This window comes from Struthio camelus, chromosome 3 (assembly GCF_040807025.1).
Source record: "Struthio camelus isolate bStrCam1 chromosome 3, bStrCam1.hap1, whole genome shotgun sequence".
Taxonomy (NCBI): domain Eukaryota; kingdom Metazoa; phylum Chordata; class Aves; order Struthioniformes; family Struthionidae; genus Struthio; species Struthio camelus.
The window spans coordinates 27,795,682-27,815,158 of NC_090944.1; the positions used below are offsets into that span (position 1 = coordinate 27,795,682).

Below are 19,477 nucleotides of genomic sequence, written 5' to 3' on the forward strand. Positions count from 1 at the left end.
AATTAGAATCTTGATTGAAGTGAAACTGACACCATCTGGATGAAAACTTACTTTGAGTTCCAAGAATAACCATTTACTTAAAAAAAAAAAAACCCACAGAGAGAAAGAATACAGATCAGACGTCTGGGTTTAAACCTTCTCTATTCTCCTACATAAAGCAATTGCCACCAAAAACAAACAAAAGGAAGAACATGTTGCCAAAGGTTTTCCCATTAAGAAAATGAGCACTTGATTTAAATCGTGTCATGATGCTAGATTTTTAAGTAGGGGAAATTGTCTTGTCATATTTGTCACACCAGTTGCAGAATGCAAGACTGCACAAAAACCTAAAAAATGAGGGAGTAGAGTAAAATAACCATCAGATGGACAGTTCAGATGACTGAACTAACAAAAATCTTCATATCCAGTAAAAAATGTAGCATCACAAGCAGGCAGGTTAACAAATGGGCGTAATAACAAAAGTTTACACCAAGCTACGAACCTTGACAATTTAGACAGAATGCTGCCATTTGCAAGGATGTATCTAAGCACAGAATATCCGGAGGTGGACTTGCAGAAGCCTCAAGTCCATGTATGGGAGCCAAAAGTGCATCAACAGGCAAGGAGAACTTTGACGGCGATGAAAGTAGACGACGTCTGTTACAGTTTCTGCTGGCTCAGAAGATCTTCTACTAGATGCTAGCATTTAACACAAAACCACACATACAAATCTCAGCCACCTGATCAATGGCATCTAGCGCCACTGCAGATTCCTTATGGAACTTAAGACATGCAAAATAGGGGGCATAGGACTCCTAAAGTCTCATGTCACTCTGGAGCAGAAGGGGGAGGCTAGAGGACCTCAAACAGCTGTCAATACCTGTAAGAATCTCATTTGAGAAGTCTGTATGCTAGCAGAAGACTCAACGATGTTGAAAGACGTCTCAGTGGTAAAGAAATAAAGATGAGACAGTTTTACACAACAGAAAACACAGAAAAGTGGCTTGATACAGCCAGCGGACTAAGGGAACTGAACGGGAAGCAAGCATACGCCATGCCTATTTCACAGTAGTATAAAGCCCCAGTAAAAGGAGGAAGGCCTGGGGCGTGTTACAACTGCATTGTGTATAGGCAACTCACGGCAAGAAGCACAGATGTGCTAAAGTTTTTGGCATCTTAGAGGAAATGGTAGATGACTGAGGCAAGGCATTTTGAGAGGGCACCTGGGCTTGACCAGAGACTCAACACGAGCCAGAGAAAAAAATCACTGTGACCCAACTGCAATGCTGAGAAGGATAAAAGGTAAGAGATAAGATACATATTCTTCTCTTTTATACTACATGTGTCACATATGGAGGAGATAGAGAAAGAATGCATCCCCACAGTGAATAATGAGGCTAACAGCTCCAGTACATGCACATACGTACACTCTCTCAGAAGAGAAATAAATGTTATGAGATAAATAGCAGATAATGTAGTATAATCATCAGCAGTTTTTCAATGCTTCACAAAACTGTGACTCAAGAAAATAAAAGGAGTACAATAACATGCTTATAACATGCTTACACTAAAAAATTAATTTAGCAAGTCTACTCAGCCCGTAAAGGCCTTGAACATCAGGTTCTATGTGAAATAAGATAGTGAGAAACAGCTTTATTTATAGAATAATACATGCTAAAGTTAGATTTCTACAAAGAAGTAATATTCTCTGTGGAAAGTAATGTGTTCACAAGCTGCAAATGTGTGGTTTAGTAGTTTGCAGTTCTGAATTCTTCAAATATTGTTATGGATATGGAAGTAGAACCATTAACTAATTCTAATTTAGCACAGGTCCCAAGAGATATATAGGCAAATAATGTTACAAAGAAAACAGTTCAGTGTAAATTCCTTTTTTATTTGTAGCTTTCAAGAACACTTCTGCCACCAGGTAAATACTTTCAACATATGGATAGATCTCAATAGAACAGTTGTTTAGAAAGACGGTTGCTTCAGAAATAATCATTGAACCATTCTGAAGTTAAAATAGGTGAGATGGACATAAAGTGTTTTCTGGTCTAAATTCTGAAAGATTTTCATACTTTAAAAGTTTCCCTTAAGAGGACTCTTGGAAGTGTAAGGATTCTGATCCTTACAATTAGAGGAAAGACCACACAAAGGAAAAGATGTTTTACCAGTTTTAGATGGAAGATTTCTAAGCACAAAAGAAATAAATTTTCATTTATGTCCTGGGAAATTAAGAGCTTTATCAAAAAAAGTAGAACTCATCTTGCTTTATTTCTCAAACGATATACTGTATGAGGTCATGTCCTCATGCTCAGTATTATCTGATTGCATGTTAGTTGCATTCATGGTTCCAGCTAGCTGGAAACATGGACTCTGTTGATGTATGATTGTCTGCACTGCACAAAGAAAGAAAGAAATATTCATTTTAAGGAAGGTTAACTCTCAGAAGCTTGAAATATCCTGCTTTTGATAACTAGCTTCTTTATATATTGCTAACCAAACAGTGGAACACCATAATCTGATGTGTGCTATGGGAAGGATATGTGAATAAAAAGAGTGATAAACTGCGAGACTGAGCAGTTTTATTGGGGTTATTAAATTATTGATTGTTTCCTACCTGTGAACACCTCCTGAACGAAGAAGCATTTTTTCATTAATTAGGGCAAGGACACAATTCCAGTTTTTCAGAGTAAACCTGGGTATGATAAATTTTATAGGTGGCTTGATCATCTCTCCATTGGTGAAAACACTGTCAAAAGGCAAAGAAGGTACCTTTCTTTAGTAAAGAAAGTAATAAAAAACAGAAAGACAAAATGTATCAATTTGACAATATGTGGTAGCCTGGATAGTTATTAGTACTGTCAGTTAGATTTCAACGTTTATTTTAAATCTTAGCCTATTTCACTAAACTTTAAAACTCATTCATAAAAATACAGGATTCTGTTCTTAATGTGCTTCTATCTGACATGATGCATGAGTCAACAGCAAAATATACTGTCCTTTAGACTTCAGGCACCTTGTCTCCATGTTATCTAAAGATATCCTCACGATCCCCAGCACAAATGTCATACAGTTCTTTAAAACAGTGGGCAAATCAGCTGATTTCTTCATGGATCCTGGAAGCCATTCCCAAATATATCAATAAAAACAAGGTGACTGGGAGTAGTCAGCGTGGATTTATGAAGGGGACATTATGTTTCACCAACCCGATAGCCTTCTATGATGAAAAGACTAGCTCAGAGGATGAAGGTGGACGAATGGATATTGTTTATTTTGACTCTAGCAAGGTCTTCAACACTGTCTCCCATAACATCCTTATTGACAAACTGATCAACTATAGACTAGATAAGCGGACAGTGAGGTGGGCTGAAAACTCACTGAACTACCAGGCTCCAAGGGTTGAGATCAGTGGCACAAAGCCCACCTACTGGCCAGTCACCAGTGCTCAACACTGCACTCAGTACCGTTTAACATTTTCTTTAATGACCTAGATGATGGGACAGAGTGCACCCTCAGTCACTTTGCAGAATATGTAAAACTGGGAGGAATGGCTGCTACACCACCACCAGTGGTTGGGCCACCGTTCAGAGGAACCTCAATAGCTTGAAGAATGGGCCAGCAGGAATCTCACAAAACTCAACAAAGGCAAATCCAAAGTCCTGCACCTGAGGATGAATAACATGAGGCACCAGTAAAGGCTGGGGGACAACCAGATCGAAAGCAGCTTTACAGAAAAAAAAACGGGGATCCTGGTGGACAGTAAGTTGACCATAAGCCACCAATGTGCCCTTGTAGCAAAGGCAGCCAAAAGCATCCTGGGCAGCAGTTGGAAGTGTCATCAGCAGGTCAAAAAGGTGAACCTTCCCCTCCACTCAGCACTAGTAGGGCTACATCTGAAGTGCTGTGCCCAGTACTGGGCTCTGCAGTACAAGAAAGACATCAACATACTGGAGTAAGTCCAGTGAAGGGCTACCGGGATGATGAAAGGACTGGAGCATCTGACACAGGAGAAGCTGAGAGAGTTGGGACTGTTTAGCCTGGAGAAGAGAAGACTGAGGGGCGATCTCACCTACATGTTCAAGTATCTGAAGGAAAGGTGTAAAGAGGATGGGGCCCGACTCTTTTGAGTGGTGCCCAGCAACAGGACAAGAGGCAACGGGCACAAACTGAACCACAGGCAGTTCCAGCTGAACCTGAGGAACAACTTCTTCGCTGTGAGGGTGACTGAGCCTTGGAGCAGGCTGCCCAGAGAGGTTGTGGAGTTTCCTTTCCTGGAGATATTCAAAACCCTCCCGGACAGGGTCCTGTGCAACATGCTCTAGAAGACCCTGCTTGAGCAGGGGGGTTGGACCAGATGATCTCCAGAGGTCCCTTTCAACCTCAACCGTTCTGTGATTCTGTGAGTCTCCATAACTCCTAACTCATTCATACATTATTTCATAGAATTCATACAATGTTCCCCTTTCCTGTCACTAATGACACCAATCTTAATATTCAATTTACCGAATTTTCACTCAATAAATCTATTCACTTTTTTGACATTGCATCTTACAGCCGAAAATTCCTCACAAAGTTTCACCTACTACATTTTTCTCTAATAAATAATTCTCTAATAACAACTTATACCCTAACATAACAATATGTGACATGGCAAAGATATCTAATACATGCAAACGTTTTCAACACTTTACTATGTATAATTGCTACCATAGGTTCAATCCTCTATTATACCCAGTCTCTCCCTCAAAACAGTGATGACGCCACAGGGAGCGAGTTAGAGCCTAACATAGCTGAGAACCGGATCCAACTGATAACATAAGAGAAAGGAATTGACCTACTATGACCTGTATGAGTACAGCATTTTGATTAGAGGTTACCTTGTCTTTTTACAGAAAAAAAAGGGATTGCACAGAAGCCAGCACTGAAAAATCTACAGCTGCAGAAATTACTGTTTCAAAAGAGGATTTTCTGTCTATGCTGAAATTAGCTATTTCACATTGACAGTTTTGCAAACCTGCTCTAAGGTGCTTTAGAAAGCATCTTGTATACCTTCTTCCCCACCAAAGTAACTTTTAATAATCATCCATGTAAATCAAACAGGAATCTGAAGTAATTCTATTCCTTCTGTGTAATACAAGGGACTTAACAAAATTCAAATAGCATAAAATTCAATCAATTAACATTTATTAATTTAGTAATTCTTTATCTAAATAAAATTTAAATGCTCAGTATGGAACAGCTTTCTACACTCCTTCTCTTTTGCAATTGCCAATGATATACTTTGTTATTTGAAGATTTAGCTTCTAAGTGCCATAATATAACTTCCTACGTAGGTAAAAATACTTTGGCAAGCAAAATGCTTTTCAAGAACACGTATTCAAACATTTTTAAGCCAAAAAAAAAAAAAAAAAAGCCTGAGACAAGTCCTAGCACAGTGTGTCAAGTTTCAGCCAAGAGCAAATATTTATGTCTGGATGCCACTTTAAAACAACATCTTGAAATAATAAAGGTTGTATTTGGAAAGATGTTTGGGGCCATCTAGTGGAACTTTTAGTATATAAATATAAAACCTGCACATTATATACTGAAACAGAACGTTCAATTTGCCAGAAAAAATTATCTCATTCCTTATTTTTAGAGGTTATTTTCTCAAATACGCTGTAAGTAGACACAGCTTTTGTAGGTCAAATTTCAGAAAAAAATAGAACTTACTATCATTGTGAAATATAAAAGTGCAGAATAATCCTCTAAGGGAGGATCAGAAACTTCATCCCTAGAAACATATGAATCCAGACTAGGCAAATAAAATATATTGTAGAGTACCAGGCATGGCAGCCATGGGAATGAACTACATGACCTAAAGAATCTTTTTCATCCTTAAAACCTGTTATCTTAATTTTACTATGGATGATATACAGTGTTTGAGAATTATTCAATAAAATACACATACTCTTCCTTTCCTTAAAGGAGCAATTCAGCACATATTTAATGTCAGAGATGCTCTTCAATTTACATTTTTAACCTCGATTTTGACATTGGAATTATGTATGATGGCTTCATTAGAGAAAAAACAAATATTTCAACATTAGCTTGACGGTAACATTTCCTACATCACACCTGTTCTCTGAGAATTATCCTAGCTTTGTATTTATTTCTGGGTACAATTTAAAGGCTATTAACTTTAACCAGTAAACACTTCAATAGGATTTATCGTGATTACTTCAAAGATCTCCACAATACAGTTCCAGGTAAGATCATACAAAACTCCGAGCATAAGTCTAGTTATATACGGAAAGAATACATGCCACTTTCAGTGTTGTCTTCAATATAGAACTAATTTTACATTTCTACCTGTCAGAGTCCAAATCTACTGATTTTCAATTAATGATGCAAATACACCTATTTTTCCTGAGATTCTCCTGTAACAGACAAGTTGTTATGTGGATATAACAGAAAAGGTCATGTAAGGGTCACATAAAAATGGTTTAACTTAAGGATGACCTAGCAAAATCTGCAGAGCCTTTTGATCGCTCTGATTTTGCAACCTGTTATAACTACGTGTATGTACGCACTGTCACAATAACCTGAATTATTAGTAGATAAGTTGAAATTTAATTAAAAATTAAACAATCAACATTTACAAACTTCTAGTAGTAGCCCTTCTCTGGTTATACCACTTTGAATGCCCATTTTAAATAAAAGCTGTTCTGTTAAACAAATCTTAACAGAACATTCTAGCACTGAGAGACAAAGTATTATTATCTTTTCTGCTTTATATTCAACACTTTACTCCTCCATTCTTGCACAGCTGAACTGCTCTGCTCTTACTGTGTAGCAAGCATCACATCTCCAAAGGAGGTGACATTGCTTCAGTTTTGTTATACACACTACCTGAGCTTGTTGGAGCTTGCTGGTAAGAACTGTAGCCACAATACACCCTTTTTTTGTGCCCAGTGAGGGTGGCCTGAGGCACACGGAATAGAAGTGTGGTTTATCATTCCGGTTTATTATTCGGGGAGAGTTTAGGGAATATGGGATATAAATCTCTAAGAAAATTTCGTTAGCAGCTAACAGAATTACTTGCTCATATTCTCCATTCATGACACACCACTGTTTTAGAAATCTCTGCGCTGCTTTACGATTCCAATAGATTTTTTCTAAATAACCCCTGGATTAAGTGTCATTTTACCATATCATCCATGATATATACATTTGGTATCATATAATGGTTTGGAATATTATATAGTGGGATTTTTTTGCATTCTACTAGCACTAACCAATTATGAACGCAATATATGCTGCCGTTCTCACCTCACGTCCTTTTTCCTTAAGAATATTTGGGGAAAAAATTGGCATATTGTTATATCATCCAAAGTTAATTTAAATCAGTAGGATCTATGAAGCATGTAAATAACGACAGAATTTGACCATTCTGAATTACACTTGGTATACCAGAGTTTCACTATAAACATTTAGCTTTTAACTGAATACACATTTGGGAGTTTGTATATGCTGCTAGAGCAGAAAACTTAAAACCAAAGGTAAATGTCTGACTTATAACATACTTACTTGATATGACGTGGCTTATTATAGATACATTGCCATCTGGAAGGCACACGGATAGTACTATGAACTACTGGTTTAATCTGCAGAAAAAATAAATCATACAACATTAGTTGATGCAAGATGTTTAAAATATTTTATTCTCACAAGCACTCCTTAACTATAAACACTAGTCTCAGTTTTAAATGCTGTCTTTGTTCAGTACAATATGTTACATTATCAATATTTTGGAAAATCTGGCATTCTTGAAAAAGCCTAAGGTTTTCACTTTTTCTATGTCTTCTGTCCTAGAGAACCTGTGCCATGGTCATTCACCATTTGTTCAAAAGAAGATTCTATTCTGAAGCAACTGACACAATTTAATCAACCAGAGAAGTTGCTGTCAAATGGCCTAATAAGCAGTCTCCCCTGAGAAAATAAGCTGCCGCCACAGCATTTCCAATACTTGCTAAGCTAAGAAATGAAAATTTGAGACTTGGAATCAAAAAGCATTTCCCACACAGGAGTCTAAACCAGAATAAAGACCTAAATATTTATAGTAAGTAGGCCAGTAATTTTAAAACCTGTTTTCTCCACCTATTGAAAAACAGACATTCCTGGCAACGCTTTGTTCTAGCTTATGCCATATAAAGTCCTCTTCACATCATTAATGATGCTGAAGTGATTATAAACTTGTATGTAACTTCAATTGATTCATCCAATGGCTACTGACACAGCAAATAATAGAATTTGATCAGACTAAAACCAGTAATAACTGTCATTATTTTACTCAGTTTCACACCCACCTCTGTCACACGGTACAGAAGTATTTGGTTTTGGAGCTGCACACAAATGACTCCCTTGTACCTCAGAGTGTTACTTTCATTCTTTCACACCCTCTTTTTCCTCTGATCTGACAGGAACCTATGTCCTGTGATGAGGAACCAGTAAGAACAGAGATTTTGTTGCTAGTGTTAACGGCAAAAGTAGGAAAGCATATATCTTCTCTCCAGCTTAAAACCTGTCCTTAGATGTAAAAACTCTTAAGCGCAGCGGAAAACTAAAAGGTGCTAAGTATCAGTTAGTCAGATGTCTTCACTGATGGGATTCTATCAGCAAACGTATAAGGAAATGGTTAGACATAAACATTCACAATATCCATTTCAACTTTCATGTCATATTTAGCCTTTAGGCAGCCTCACTGTCTGTATCTACAGCAACAAACTAAAAAGGACCAGGGACCTGAGGACACAAGGCACAGAATGGCATCACATCCATATCTAAATTCTCCTCATGGGATATTCTATACTGCCCATAGGAAATGCTAACCCCAAACAAAGGACACAGTTCGGGAGAGTGCCAGCTGGCACTGGCCAAAAACATGTCAAGGATTACACTAAAAAGTTACAAATTTTGTTCTATCATATGCCAGGGCTCAAGCCCACATCCTGGCTCTGTCCATACTAGTATGAAGGTGGCCACTGAGGGCTAGTACTCGTCTAGATGTAATATATATTAACTAGTGTTGATAATGCTGCATTTTTTTTCATTTAGTTCTCTTATTTCCATTACAGTTATCAATTTTCTAGCGGAAAGGAATATTTCTGGAGCACAGCAAAGCTCTTAGACTGGTCAAATACTGTGGAACAATGCATCACAAAGCCCTGGTCTCTCACAAGTCCCATCCAGTCAGGGACTTGCTGCATCTATACTAGTGAACAAAACAGTGACAACACCTATTGTCCAGCCCCAAAACCACTTAACATCATCTGACTATTCTATAATATTAAGCTTGCTTAGTCTCCAAAACAGGGTTCATGCCTATTTTGAATGGTCTCTGGCCCATTCTAACTGTGACTGCAAATTGGTGTACAAGTTGGTCCAGGTCAAAAGCACGTCAGGGCCTGTCCTAAAAGCTTGACAGCATAGATTATCAAGATCCAGTACACAAACATGTTCTAGGAGACCGTGTAATGTATTAACAAAGATTCAGTCAGAGAAATATGCTCTGGCACTGTGTAATTGACCACTACAGCCATCATGTACAGATCTCCTCCTGGCCATGATCCTGGTGTTCTTTCAGTGGAAGAAAAGGTACAGGAAGAGGAGAATAAACACAGAGGTCTCATGATGACACACAGGCAGGACGTAACTGGAGTAGCCACCCCAACCCGGGAACCGGCGGGTCCCAGGTATGTAAGTCATTCACTCTGTAATCACTTAGATCCAGTCCCTGTTTCAAGTCTATATACATGAACAAATAGAATTTGACTCTTAATATTATTTGATGGGGAGAAAATAATAAAATATAGCAGAAGTGGCAATAGCAAAAGTGGCACTTTCAGACTGATATTTTATAAATCCTCTCTACTGCCAAAACAGTATTATAAAGCATGCCAAAAAAAAAGCTGTACAAAGAGAAGCACTGTTATCCAAATTAGACCCAGATGTTTGTTTCATTACAATAGCTTTGATAACGTAGATTCAAGAATACAAGTTCACTAGCTGTTTTTTATTCACAGTAATTAAAATGTGATTTTAAATATGTTTTACTATAGCATTTTACAGACTTGGATTTTATTAATTTATATCAAAGATATACCAAAGTGATAACCCAAAATTTCAAGAAATAGCCTTCTTAGATAAAAGTTGCCGGAGACTAACTCTGTTTTCCAGTAAATTTTCAGTAAAAATGGTACAAATTCAGTGAAGCCAGTAGCTTAGCCCAGTTCATTTGCATTATATTGTACTATGAATGTGATGACAGAGGGAAAATATAACTATTGAAAATCTCTGTTTTAAATTGAGTTCCAATTATAATACAAAATGTAGAATTTTACCTAAGGCCTTTCCTATTTAATTTTTATGAACCTAAAGTCTATTTGCCTTCAGTGCCGTATTACAGAATGCAAAGATCCCATTCAGAAGGATAATCACTAGTTCTAACTGGCTGAGCATGCACAAAGGAACTCTATATTGTATGCAATTTGTACCGCGTTGACTGAGACTAGGCTGTACACCATATGTGTAGTAAGACTGGACTCAAAATCAAACATTCAGTGAGACAGCATGCATACCTAGTGGTTGGACTCTGCATTCTTTGCACAGGGACACGTCTTGACAAAGCCTGTATACAGGATACACACTTGGTGTATACACATGCAATACTCAGGACTTCCTGTATGCCTAAAATTACCCTTCTTATGTTTGCTTAAATTCCTTAAATTTGCTTAAAAGTCTTTTATATCACTTAAGACTTATTTTGAGGATTCAAATGGTACTTAAATAGGGCACATCTTTTCATTTTATCTGCTACGTTTCAAATAATAAAGAGCTATTATAATGATAAATGCAGCAGAGATGTAGCAATGCAAACGTACATCTTGCCGGTCAAACTGCCAAAAATGACTAAGAAAGGATATGCAGTATTCCGTGCGATGAAGGCTTATTAGGTTTAGGTTTATGACCTACAACCATCAGGTGGTAATTCTGAACTTTTCTCATCCTCTGTTCCAGTTCAAATTCAAATAAGCTAGCTTAACACCTATGTGGTCTAAGAAAACCTCTTTGACTTCAGAGCAGAACAGAACACGGAAGACCTTACTTAGCTAGCAATAGTTTCAGCTGAGATCAAGACCATCAGGTGACTGCAGTGCCTGAACCACTCAAATAAGCTGTGAGCCTAGCCATGCTGTACTTTGGACAAAGCAGGAGACGAGATGGGAAATTTCCCCAGCTAAGGCCAAAGGTTCAGGGGCAGGTGACACAAGCTGTATGAACATAGTCCATCTCTCAGCATCAATACTGGTACTGGTATAATGATTCTCCTTTGATCCTTAGCTGAAGGAAGACAGTGAAACTCTTGAGGTTTTTTTTCCCCAGGCCTATTTATTACGTTTCTATGATCAAGACTACTGATATGCTCAGCAGACAGTGCAACCTACTACCAATAACTAGTCTGGACTAGACGATCTCCAGAGGTCCCTTCCAACCTCAACTTTTCTGTGACTCTGTGATTAACTACTAAACGTGTGTATTACAGGTAATGCTGGCTGAACTACTACTTGCACAGCCTACTGCAAAGAGTACAGAAGTGCAATAATTACCATCAATTATGAAAAATTCAGATAATAATTTATTGTCAGTCAACTGATAATTAAATAGTTAGACAATATAAACAAAGGAAAGTTATGAGAAACTGCAAGATTAACATATCTTTGTACCTAAACTTTAGGATAATGAATATCAGGTGCATTGATACTATTACCATACCGTACTCTTCCCTTAAATATTATATTTGAACTGTTAAATACAAATGATACAAACAAAGTAATGAATGGATATCTTTAATAGTAATTTAAACACTTACCATCACTTCTTTCCTTTTCCCCTGTTGCTTTTTAATTCCTATTTCAATATAACTGTAATGGAAAAAAGACAAAGTAGGTAAAATTTACTTATTTGTGTATGAAAAGAGAATGGATAATCTGAAAATACTTTGGCCTCCTTGTAAAATCCTTATCTCCTGATTCAAGAGAGAGTCAAAAAATAACGTTAGTGCCAATACATCAACTTACCACATTCGGAAACTAAACATTATGCACTTTGCCACCAGAGTAGAACCTAAATCCCATTAAGGAATGGGGCTCCCTATATTTGGAGGGGTTAGACGCCTACGGGCTACTAAAAAAACCCACTGTTTGGCCAGGAACTGCCAGTAGGTAGTCAGCAAGAGGTACTAGCCACATACAATTGTATAAAATCCCACAAACTAGTTAATGGAGAAAAGGAATGGGTGAGAATCTCCTCTATCAGCTTTGGGTCCTAAGTCTAAAATTCTCCCTGAAGTCTGCTATACATGTTCTTAGGACCATAGCTGTTATTGTAGTTCTTGCCTCCAACACAACAGCCTACTGACTAACGTACTTGTCCAGAATACTTTGTGTGTGTGTGTGTGTGTGTGTGTGTGTGTGTGTGTGTGTGTGTGTGTGTGTGTGTGTGTGTGTGTGTGTGTGTGTATTTATCTGTGTGTGTGTATTTATATTTAAGTATATAGAGAGAGTGTTTTGCAGCTGGATTCACTTCACAGATGAGTATAGACTTCTCTGTCATCACTTAAAATTCCAATTTTGAAATGGTATTGGCTGTCTAAACAGGCTCATATATATGAATCACAGTAGACAGGCATCACTGTCTACATTCCAGTGACATTTTTAAAAACACAGTTCAGGCATCAACAAACTCTCTCTGTGTCAAAAAAACGCATCACATTTTAGTCCTGCAGTCTTCATTTTCAGTGAAATTTGACCAAAACTTCCATGCAATCTACAATGGCACACCACAGCTAAACAATTATTCATGCTGGCTAGCTAAACTAGTTAAACTAATTTTGTTGAAGTCAAGCTCAGCTAACTAGCCACTCTTGCTCATACAGAAAAGAGATTATTTAATTTCACAGGAAAGTGATTGCTTCAATAGGGCTTAACTGCAGGGAGACACCTTTTGACACAAAACTTTGCAACTTTCAGATCCAGAAAGACCAGAAATGCCAAAAACTAACAGAGGACCACCAAAAAACAGTACTAGCAAAAACTGACAAGCATGAGAATGAGATGTAGTGTGAGGAGACAGAGAAAGAAAACTGTCTTGGTTGCTAATATGTAAGGTTATCAAAGCAGCTACATAACTCCAAGGGAGGATCATGGCTAAGGACTCCTTGCAGCGGAGGCAATTATCTCCAGCCCAGAAGACAGAGACGCTTGTCCCAGGCTAAGTCTTGCTTGTTCATGATTTCCTTTCTCTTTTTTTGCCACTGGCAATACTCATGTATAAAGAGTCCTTAGGAATTGTTAAGAAACTATGTACATCAATTCCCTTAAGAACAAATCATAGGAAACTCAGGCTCACATTCAAAGTACATGGCAGTAATAGTTTTCAACTATCTCCCCCGGTCATTTTGTCACAATGACACAGTGAAGAAAAACCTTTTGTTCCTGGGTATTCCTGGGAATATGGCTATTCACATAAAAATCAGCTATTCTTTAAATACTGCACAAATAAAAACTAAAAATGACAAAACTGAAAGCATATACATGCTTTATCAGTCACTCAGAATTCAAATTCAAATGACTGAATTCTGCTTCGCATCACTCAACTAGTTCTAGCACTGGCCAAAAAAACCACCACTGCCCATCTTTGTTGCTCCAGTTCCCCCAAACAGCAGTAAGAGCAATGGACACATGAAGATGATGAGGCCCTTGACTCTTTCTCCTGCACTCAAGGTTCTTCAGAGCTACAGTAAAACTGAATAAATCTTACTGGCTTCAACTACCTTCTCTCTTGGCAAAATACAAACATAAAAGACTGCAGTTGTCTGTAATTTTGGGAAGATAATTCATAATTTGCACTGACGTTCAGGATAAAACATCCTAAAAGCGCTGTGATCTTCCTTGCTGTAGTTTACGGTTCCGTGTGAGTACCATTGCCCTCACTGGTAAAAAATCAAAGCTTTATTTCTCTGCTATTGATATCCCCAACGTATAGATTTGCCTTCACAGAGCAATATCATTGAAACTGTATCTCTACCAATGCTATACTGATCCATATGATAGCAGATTCAAAATATGAGAGTAGATTAAAATCAGCACTGAAAAGCTTTACAGGGTGATAAAGTAATTATAGCATAAAGAAAGAAAAAACTTTGATCTGCACTATTTCCCAGAGGAGCAGCTTGGCTGAGTAAAGCTTAGGTGCCTTCTTCAATAATCAGTTTGCCTTTTCACTGTAAATTGTGGTAGGGAAGTATATCTTTATACTTCCCTTCCGTCACTCTTCCTTTTGCTTTTTCAGGCGCATTTTAGCTGATACACGGTAACTCGCAAGGATAAAATCCTGATAATGATAAGGCAATTTATGACTAAACAGGTAAAGACATGGAAGAAGTACCTTGACTGTTAAACTGTAAAGACAAAAAATGATTGGTGCGCTTAACAAAGTAGGAACCATCATCTGCCACCAGGAAGAGAAGGGCTGCAGGCCCACTCTTTACCGGAGACGCCTCCATAAGCGGGCACCACCAGGTTACCTGGCAGTCAAGAAATGAACAACTACAACTACGGCCAACGCTGCAGCGTGCCAGCGTCTGCCACCAGTTGTGCTTTTCCACTGCTTCTATTTCTTTTGGCACGGGCATGTAAAATCAGCTTGGGGGGGGGGGGGGGGAGGATTGGTGGCACAGTTTGGAGGGCAAGGACTGCAAAGGAGGATCACCGAGATGAGACACTTTCTGAGTAAGCAAGATATAAGTGAGGTGAGGGTCACGGAAGCGCTCCTCGGCGCCGCGGCGGTGCCCTCCCGCCTTGGCCTCGGCCCACGAGGCAGCCTGGCGCCCTGCGGGCGACGTCCCTGCCCCACACCACCGGCAGTTTCTGCCACACAGGACAGCTCTGTGGGCCGGGGACGGAGGCCGGGGAAGCGCAGCTGCTGGCAGGTTTGGCACGCATCTTCTCTCCTTCCTCGCCGAGCGCCCGGGTGGCCCTGACACCTGCGCCAGCCTGGGCGGGGGGGCACGACGCAGCCCCTTTGGGGCCTCCACTTTGGGGGCCGCGGGAGCCCCACGGCAGCCAGGGAAGGGCTGGGTTCGCCCGGGGGTGGGTCAAGCCGACGGCTCCCTACTTACTCCAGCTTTTTAAACTTCTCCAGCCCGGCGGCCACGTATCTGCCGCCCTGCTCGATGTCGCCCAGCTGGCGGACGCGGTGGCCCTGGCGGGGGGTGTAGAGCGCCCGCACGCCGTAGGGCGCCGCCACCGCCTCGCTGAGCTGCGCCAGGAGCGCCTCGAAGGTGGGCACGTGCCGCCGGTTGATCACGAACTTCTTGCCCGGGAAGAAGGGGTCGCCGTTGAGGTAGACGAGCACGGTGCGGGCCGGCACCAGGTCGGCCCGGCTGCAGCCCGGCGGCGGGGCGGGCGACGCCACCATGGTGCCCCGCTGGGCGGCGCTCGGCGCAAAGCGGAGGCCTGGCCGCCGCCGCCGCCCGGCCCGCCGGCCCGCTCGCCCCCGCCCCTCATTGCCCCTGCGGCGGCCTGACGCGGCCGGCCGCGGCGATTGTGACTGCGGCCGGGGCAGCGGGGGCCGCCGGGCAGCGGGCGGCGCCACGAGGCGAGGCCGCCCCCGGCACGCCGCAGGGGCCGAGCGGCTCGGCCCGGCCCGGCCCGGCTCGGCCCGGCCCGGCCCGGCCCGGCTCGCCTCGGCTCGGCCCGGCTCGCCTCGGCCCGGCCCGGCTCGGCTCGGCTCGGCTCGGCTCGGCTCGGCCCGGCCCGGCCCTGCCCCGCCCTCGAGGGCCTTCCCTGCCTGGCCGCCGGCCGCACGCTCAGGGAAGGGCTCCTCGCCGCAGGCTGCGTTTCATGGCGCCGTTACAGGCTGCCTCGGGCTGTCGTGTCAGCCCGGGAGGAGCGCCAGGCCCGCTGCCAGGACAGGGTCATTTCTGGCCTCGGATACTAGACTTTGGATTACTGCTGGGGAAGGAAAGCCCCGATGATAGTGCTGCTCTGGCTCTGCAGATGTGGGATCGAAGCTCTTACTTTCTGCAGACTTTCCTGTGTTCTCCGCTATCACTCACCTAGTTTCCACCGTATTTCTCTGGACTAGCACTAACTTGGTACAAAAGGTGTCCTGAGGAGAACTATACTGGCGATAACTTTCTCACCGTACCGCTGCCTTAATGATAACACATATCTCAGTGACACTGTTAGATTGTTATTTCTGAAGTCAAATTTTTTATATGAACTTTCTCATGTATGAACAAAAATACAAATTAGGAATCAAGCTTTTTGTCAAAACGCATGTTGTCTAATGCATGCATTCAGCGAGTCAAACCAGATACAGGATAATATTATGCAGGATTAATTCCTAAATGTGTAAAATGGCAAATTCTACAGTAATACCTTATCTACAAATTTTAAAAAATATCTCCATGTAATGCTTGTTTAACAATACACATCTAGTCATCACAATCTTAAATGGCCTACTACCATTTAAAATACAAATCTAGAAAACATAACATTGTATTTTATGCTGCATTTTACCATAGAATGAGTATCATTTTTAAAAAGCCATGCTAGTTCAAAAATAGTATAAGAAATATAAAGATCTTGCGTTGTGTAATTATCACAAGCCTAACGCAGTGGCATTGCCTCACATGTAACAGAACAGGAACTCCGCCATCATTTGAGCCACAGTCTATTCTTTCTGGCAGCAAAAAACCTTCAGGATGCTTACCACTGTTGCTTTACGTATCACAAAGTGTATTTTTAGAAGCATAATATTAAATATTCAGTTTTGAATATGTTAATCCAATAATATAGAGAAATAGGCAATATTATAGTAAAATAATGCAAGAGAAAAGAATGTTAGATTTTTTTTTCTTTTTACGAACATAAATCCACTTTTAATTTCACCAGTATTATTTACGTGTATTCATTTGTTTTTGTTTGTGTGGACTACAGATAACAACACTTCATGTGCCACAACTTATTTTGAATGTTACAGTTAGACTGCACTGAGCATGTTAAGACAGATACATGTAATTATTAACTAAAACCAGAACTAGAAACAGAAGCAATGAAGAATATGTAAATTTTCAGTGACAGTACATCTTTAAAAAGAAACACACACAAACAGCAAATGTAGTTGAGGTAAACAAATCAGCTCCCTAGCAATTTGCTATATTTGGAAACCCATAATGGCAGTATTTTAGGATATCAAAAAGTACACCTAGAAGATGTTTATAGTTACATAGCAATTCATAGGATGGTTAATTATTAAAGGGGAATATATTGGAAGCAGAGACGTAATTTTTTCACTGGCTTACAATGCAACAATAATAAAGAAAAATATTTTCTTATTATTTTTCTTTTCGAAATTTTCTTTTTCGAGTTTTGAAATTTGAATTGAATTCTTCCATTATACTATCTGAGGCAGTACATTTCATGGTCATTAGAGGAGTAATGGAGTTGTAATCAGGTTTTTTTTTATTTTGATATTCGGTAAAAATGGTCAATGGCCACCCAGAGTGCATTGCTAGTACTGATTCGTCATTATTATATGAATAAATATTTATAAAATATATTTATTCATTGTATTCATAGGATTATAGGCTCTATTATTACACAATTCTAAGCAAATACAGAATTGTTCTAGAATTAATTTATTTTGCTGGGGAGAAATCAGATTTGGTTTAATGAATACATACATTTTAATTAACATGTTTATGTTGATTTAATAATGGAAAAAACTACCATCTATAACCGTTAAAATTCCTCATTCCTCTGCTTTTCGTTAACTGAGCACGTAGGAAGGCTCCAGGACTCATCCCATTTGTTCCTCCGTCAGGAGCAATAGAAAGTTTTACATGAGTAATTACATCGTGCATTTGTGTGACATTGCCATCAGAGAAGTGCCTCTTATTAGGCTTTAGCTAAATCAAAATTTTAAGGCAAGAATTATATTACCTTACAATACCATACCTAATCATATCTTTTAATAGAGTGAGATTTAAACAAGAAGATGTTTTTATCTACAGAATATCAGAATAGCTTTTGATAAAATTTAATAGTAGAATAGAAGAAGCTACAAAATTCAGGAAGGAAGTATTGATTATTGTTTGGCCTCTTGAGACTCTCTGTTCCTTTCAATACACCTAAAAGTAAGTCAGGCGAGCAAGACGTACATCCGCTTTATTATGTGTTTGTAGTGCCTGCCTCCCCACCAGTAAATGTACCATTCCTCATCTCCTCAAAGATTGTACAGGGAATATGGAAACTTTGATCTACTGAGTTGCAGGACTCTCTGGGACCACGTCTATGCCAGCAACACAAGGGAACAGGATCTATTCTCTGGTTCAGAAGCCAGTGGGTGGGGGGTCTATACAGCTAAATTGTTTTCACTCCTAGAAGAGGATGAACATATCCAGACTGTCACTGGCCACATTAATGGCCAGTTGGTTCCCAGAAGGGGGTTAGGAGAATGTTAGTTAAGCTAGGACGAAACCATGCCAAGGATCATCCCAGCAGTTTAGCCATATGACCAGAACATGTGAAAATGCTCAGACTCATGCCCTAACCTTGTGTGGTGTTTTAGTAAAGAAATAGTCAATTAATTCTACCCTCCTTCTCCAAGTTCACCATGATCATTTAATCTACTTATGGTAAATTTATCTTCGCAATAGAAGACGAATGGATCTACCTTGGAGCCTGTTTAAGGTTCCATTTCTTAGTTACACATTCTTTTTTTCCTCCTGTGTGTTCAAAACAGAAGCGTCAAGTTTACAAGCATCTGGGAGATTACCTAATAATGAGCAATAACATTTTTGTTAAATTATAATCATTTTAGTCGGAGAAGATTAATTTATAAAATAAATTGTGACTTTTATATCTGGGGAATTGGGTAACTAACTTCTCAAATCAGAGACTGATTGATTACTTCGTGCACAAACATCACCTGATTATCTTATTTAGAAGCCACTAGCAAATATTCCATCTGAAAAAATGGCAATGATTCTGTTTATTCATGAATACTATGAATTATTCAAACTTTATTTTGTAATTCTGGTCAATGGTAGCGAAATTCTGCGTAACGCATTTCATCAAAACATTAAATTCATGGCTTTGCATTTAGTCATTCAGTCAAATCCATTTTTTCTGTCAGTACTGTTTGAATTACTTTGTAGTTTATCTGCAACTGTACTACTTACTGTATTACTTAAAAGACTTTGGTTTCTTTTCGTAAGAATAATTAATATAAAGGCTAAGATTTTCTGTTCCATTAAATTAAGTTTATTCAGACTTACCACAGTGAGTCGAATCCTGGCCCTACTGAAGTCAATAACAAAATCCCTCTTGGCTTCAAGGAGGATAGGAGCTCACCCATGGAACTCCCCTGAAGATTTCTTCCGCTT

The 19,477-nt window shown here is 39.7% G+C and overlaps 1 protein-coding gene across 1 annotated transcript in view; it reads right to left on the reverse strand.

Annotated features, from left to right (window-relative positions):
* Positions 1 to 15,501, reverse strand: part of DCDC2C (doublecortin domain containing 2C) — a 55,015-nt gene extending 39,514 nt beyond the window's left edge. The window contains exons 1-4 of the mRNA XM_068936408.1: positions 15,203 to 15,501; positions 11,894 to 11,945; positions 7,552 to 7,628; positions 2,600 to 2,731 (exon numbers count right to left, since the gene is read on the reverse strand). Of these exons, the coding sequence (XP_068792509.1) occupies positions 2,600 to 2,731; positions 7,552 to 7,628; positions 11,894 to 11,945; positions 15,203 to 15,501 (560 nt within the window). The remainder of the gene's footprint in view (positions 1 to 2,599; positions 2,732 to 7,551; positions 7,629 to 11,893; positions 11,946 to 15,202) is intronic.
* Between the last annotated feature and the right edge of the window lie 3,976 nt (positions 15,502 to 19,477).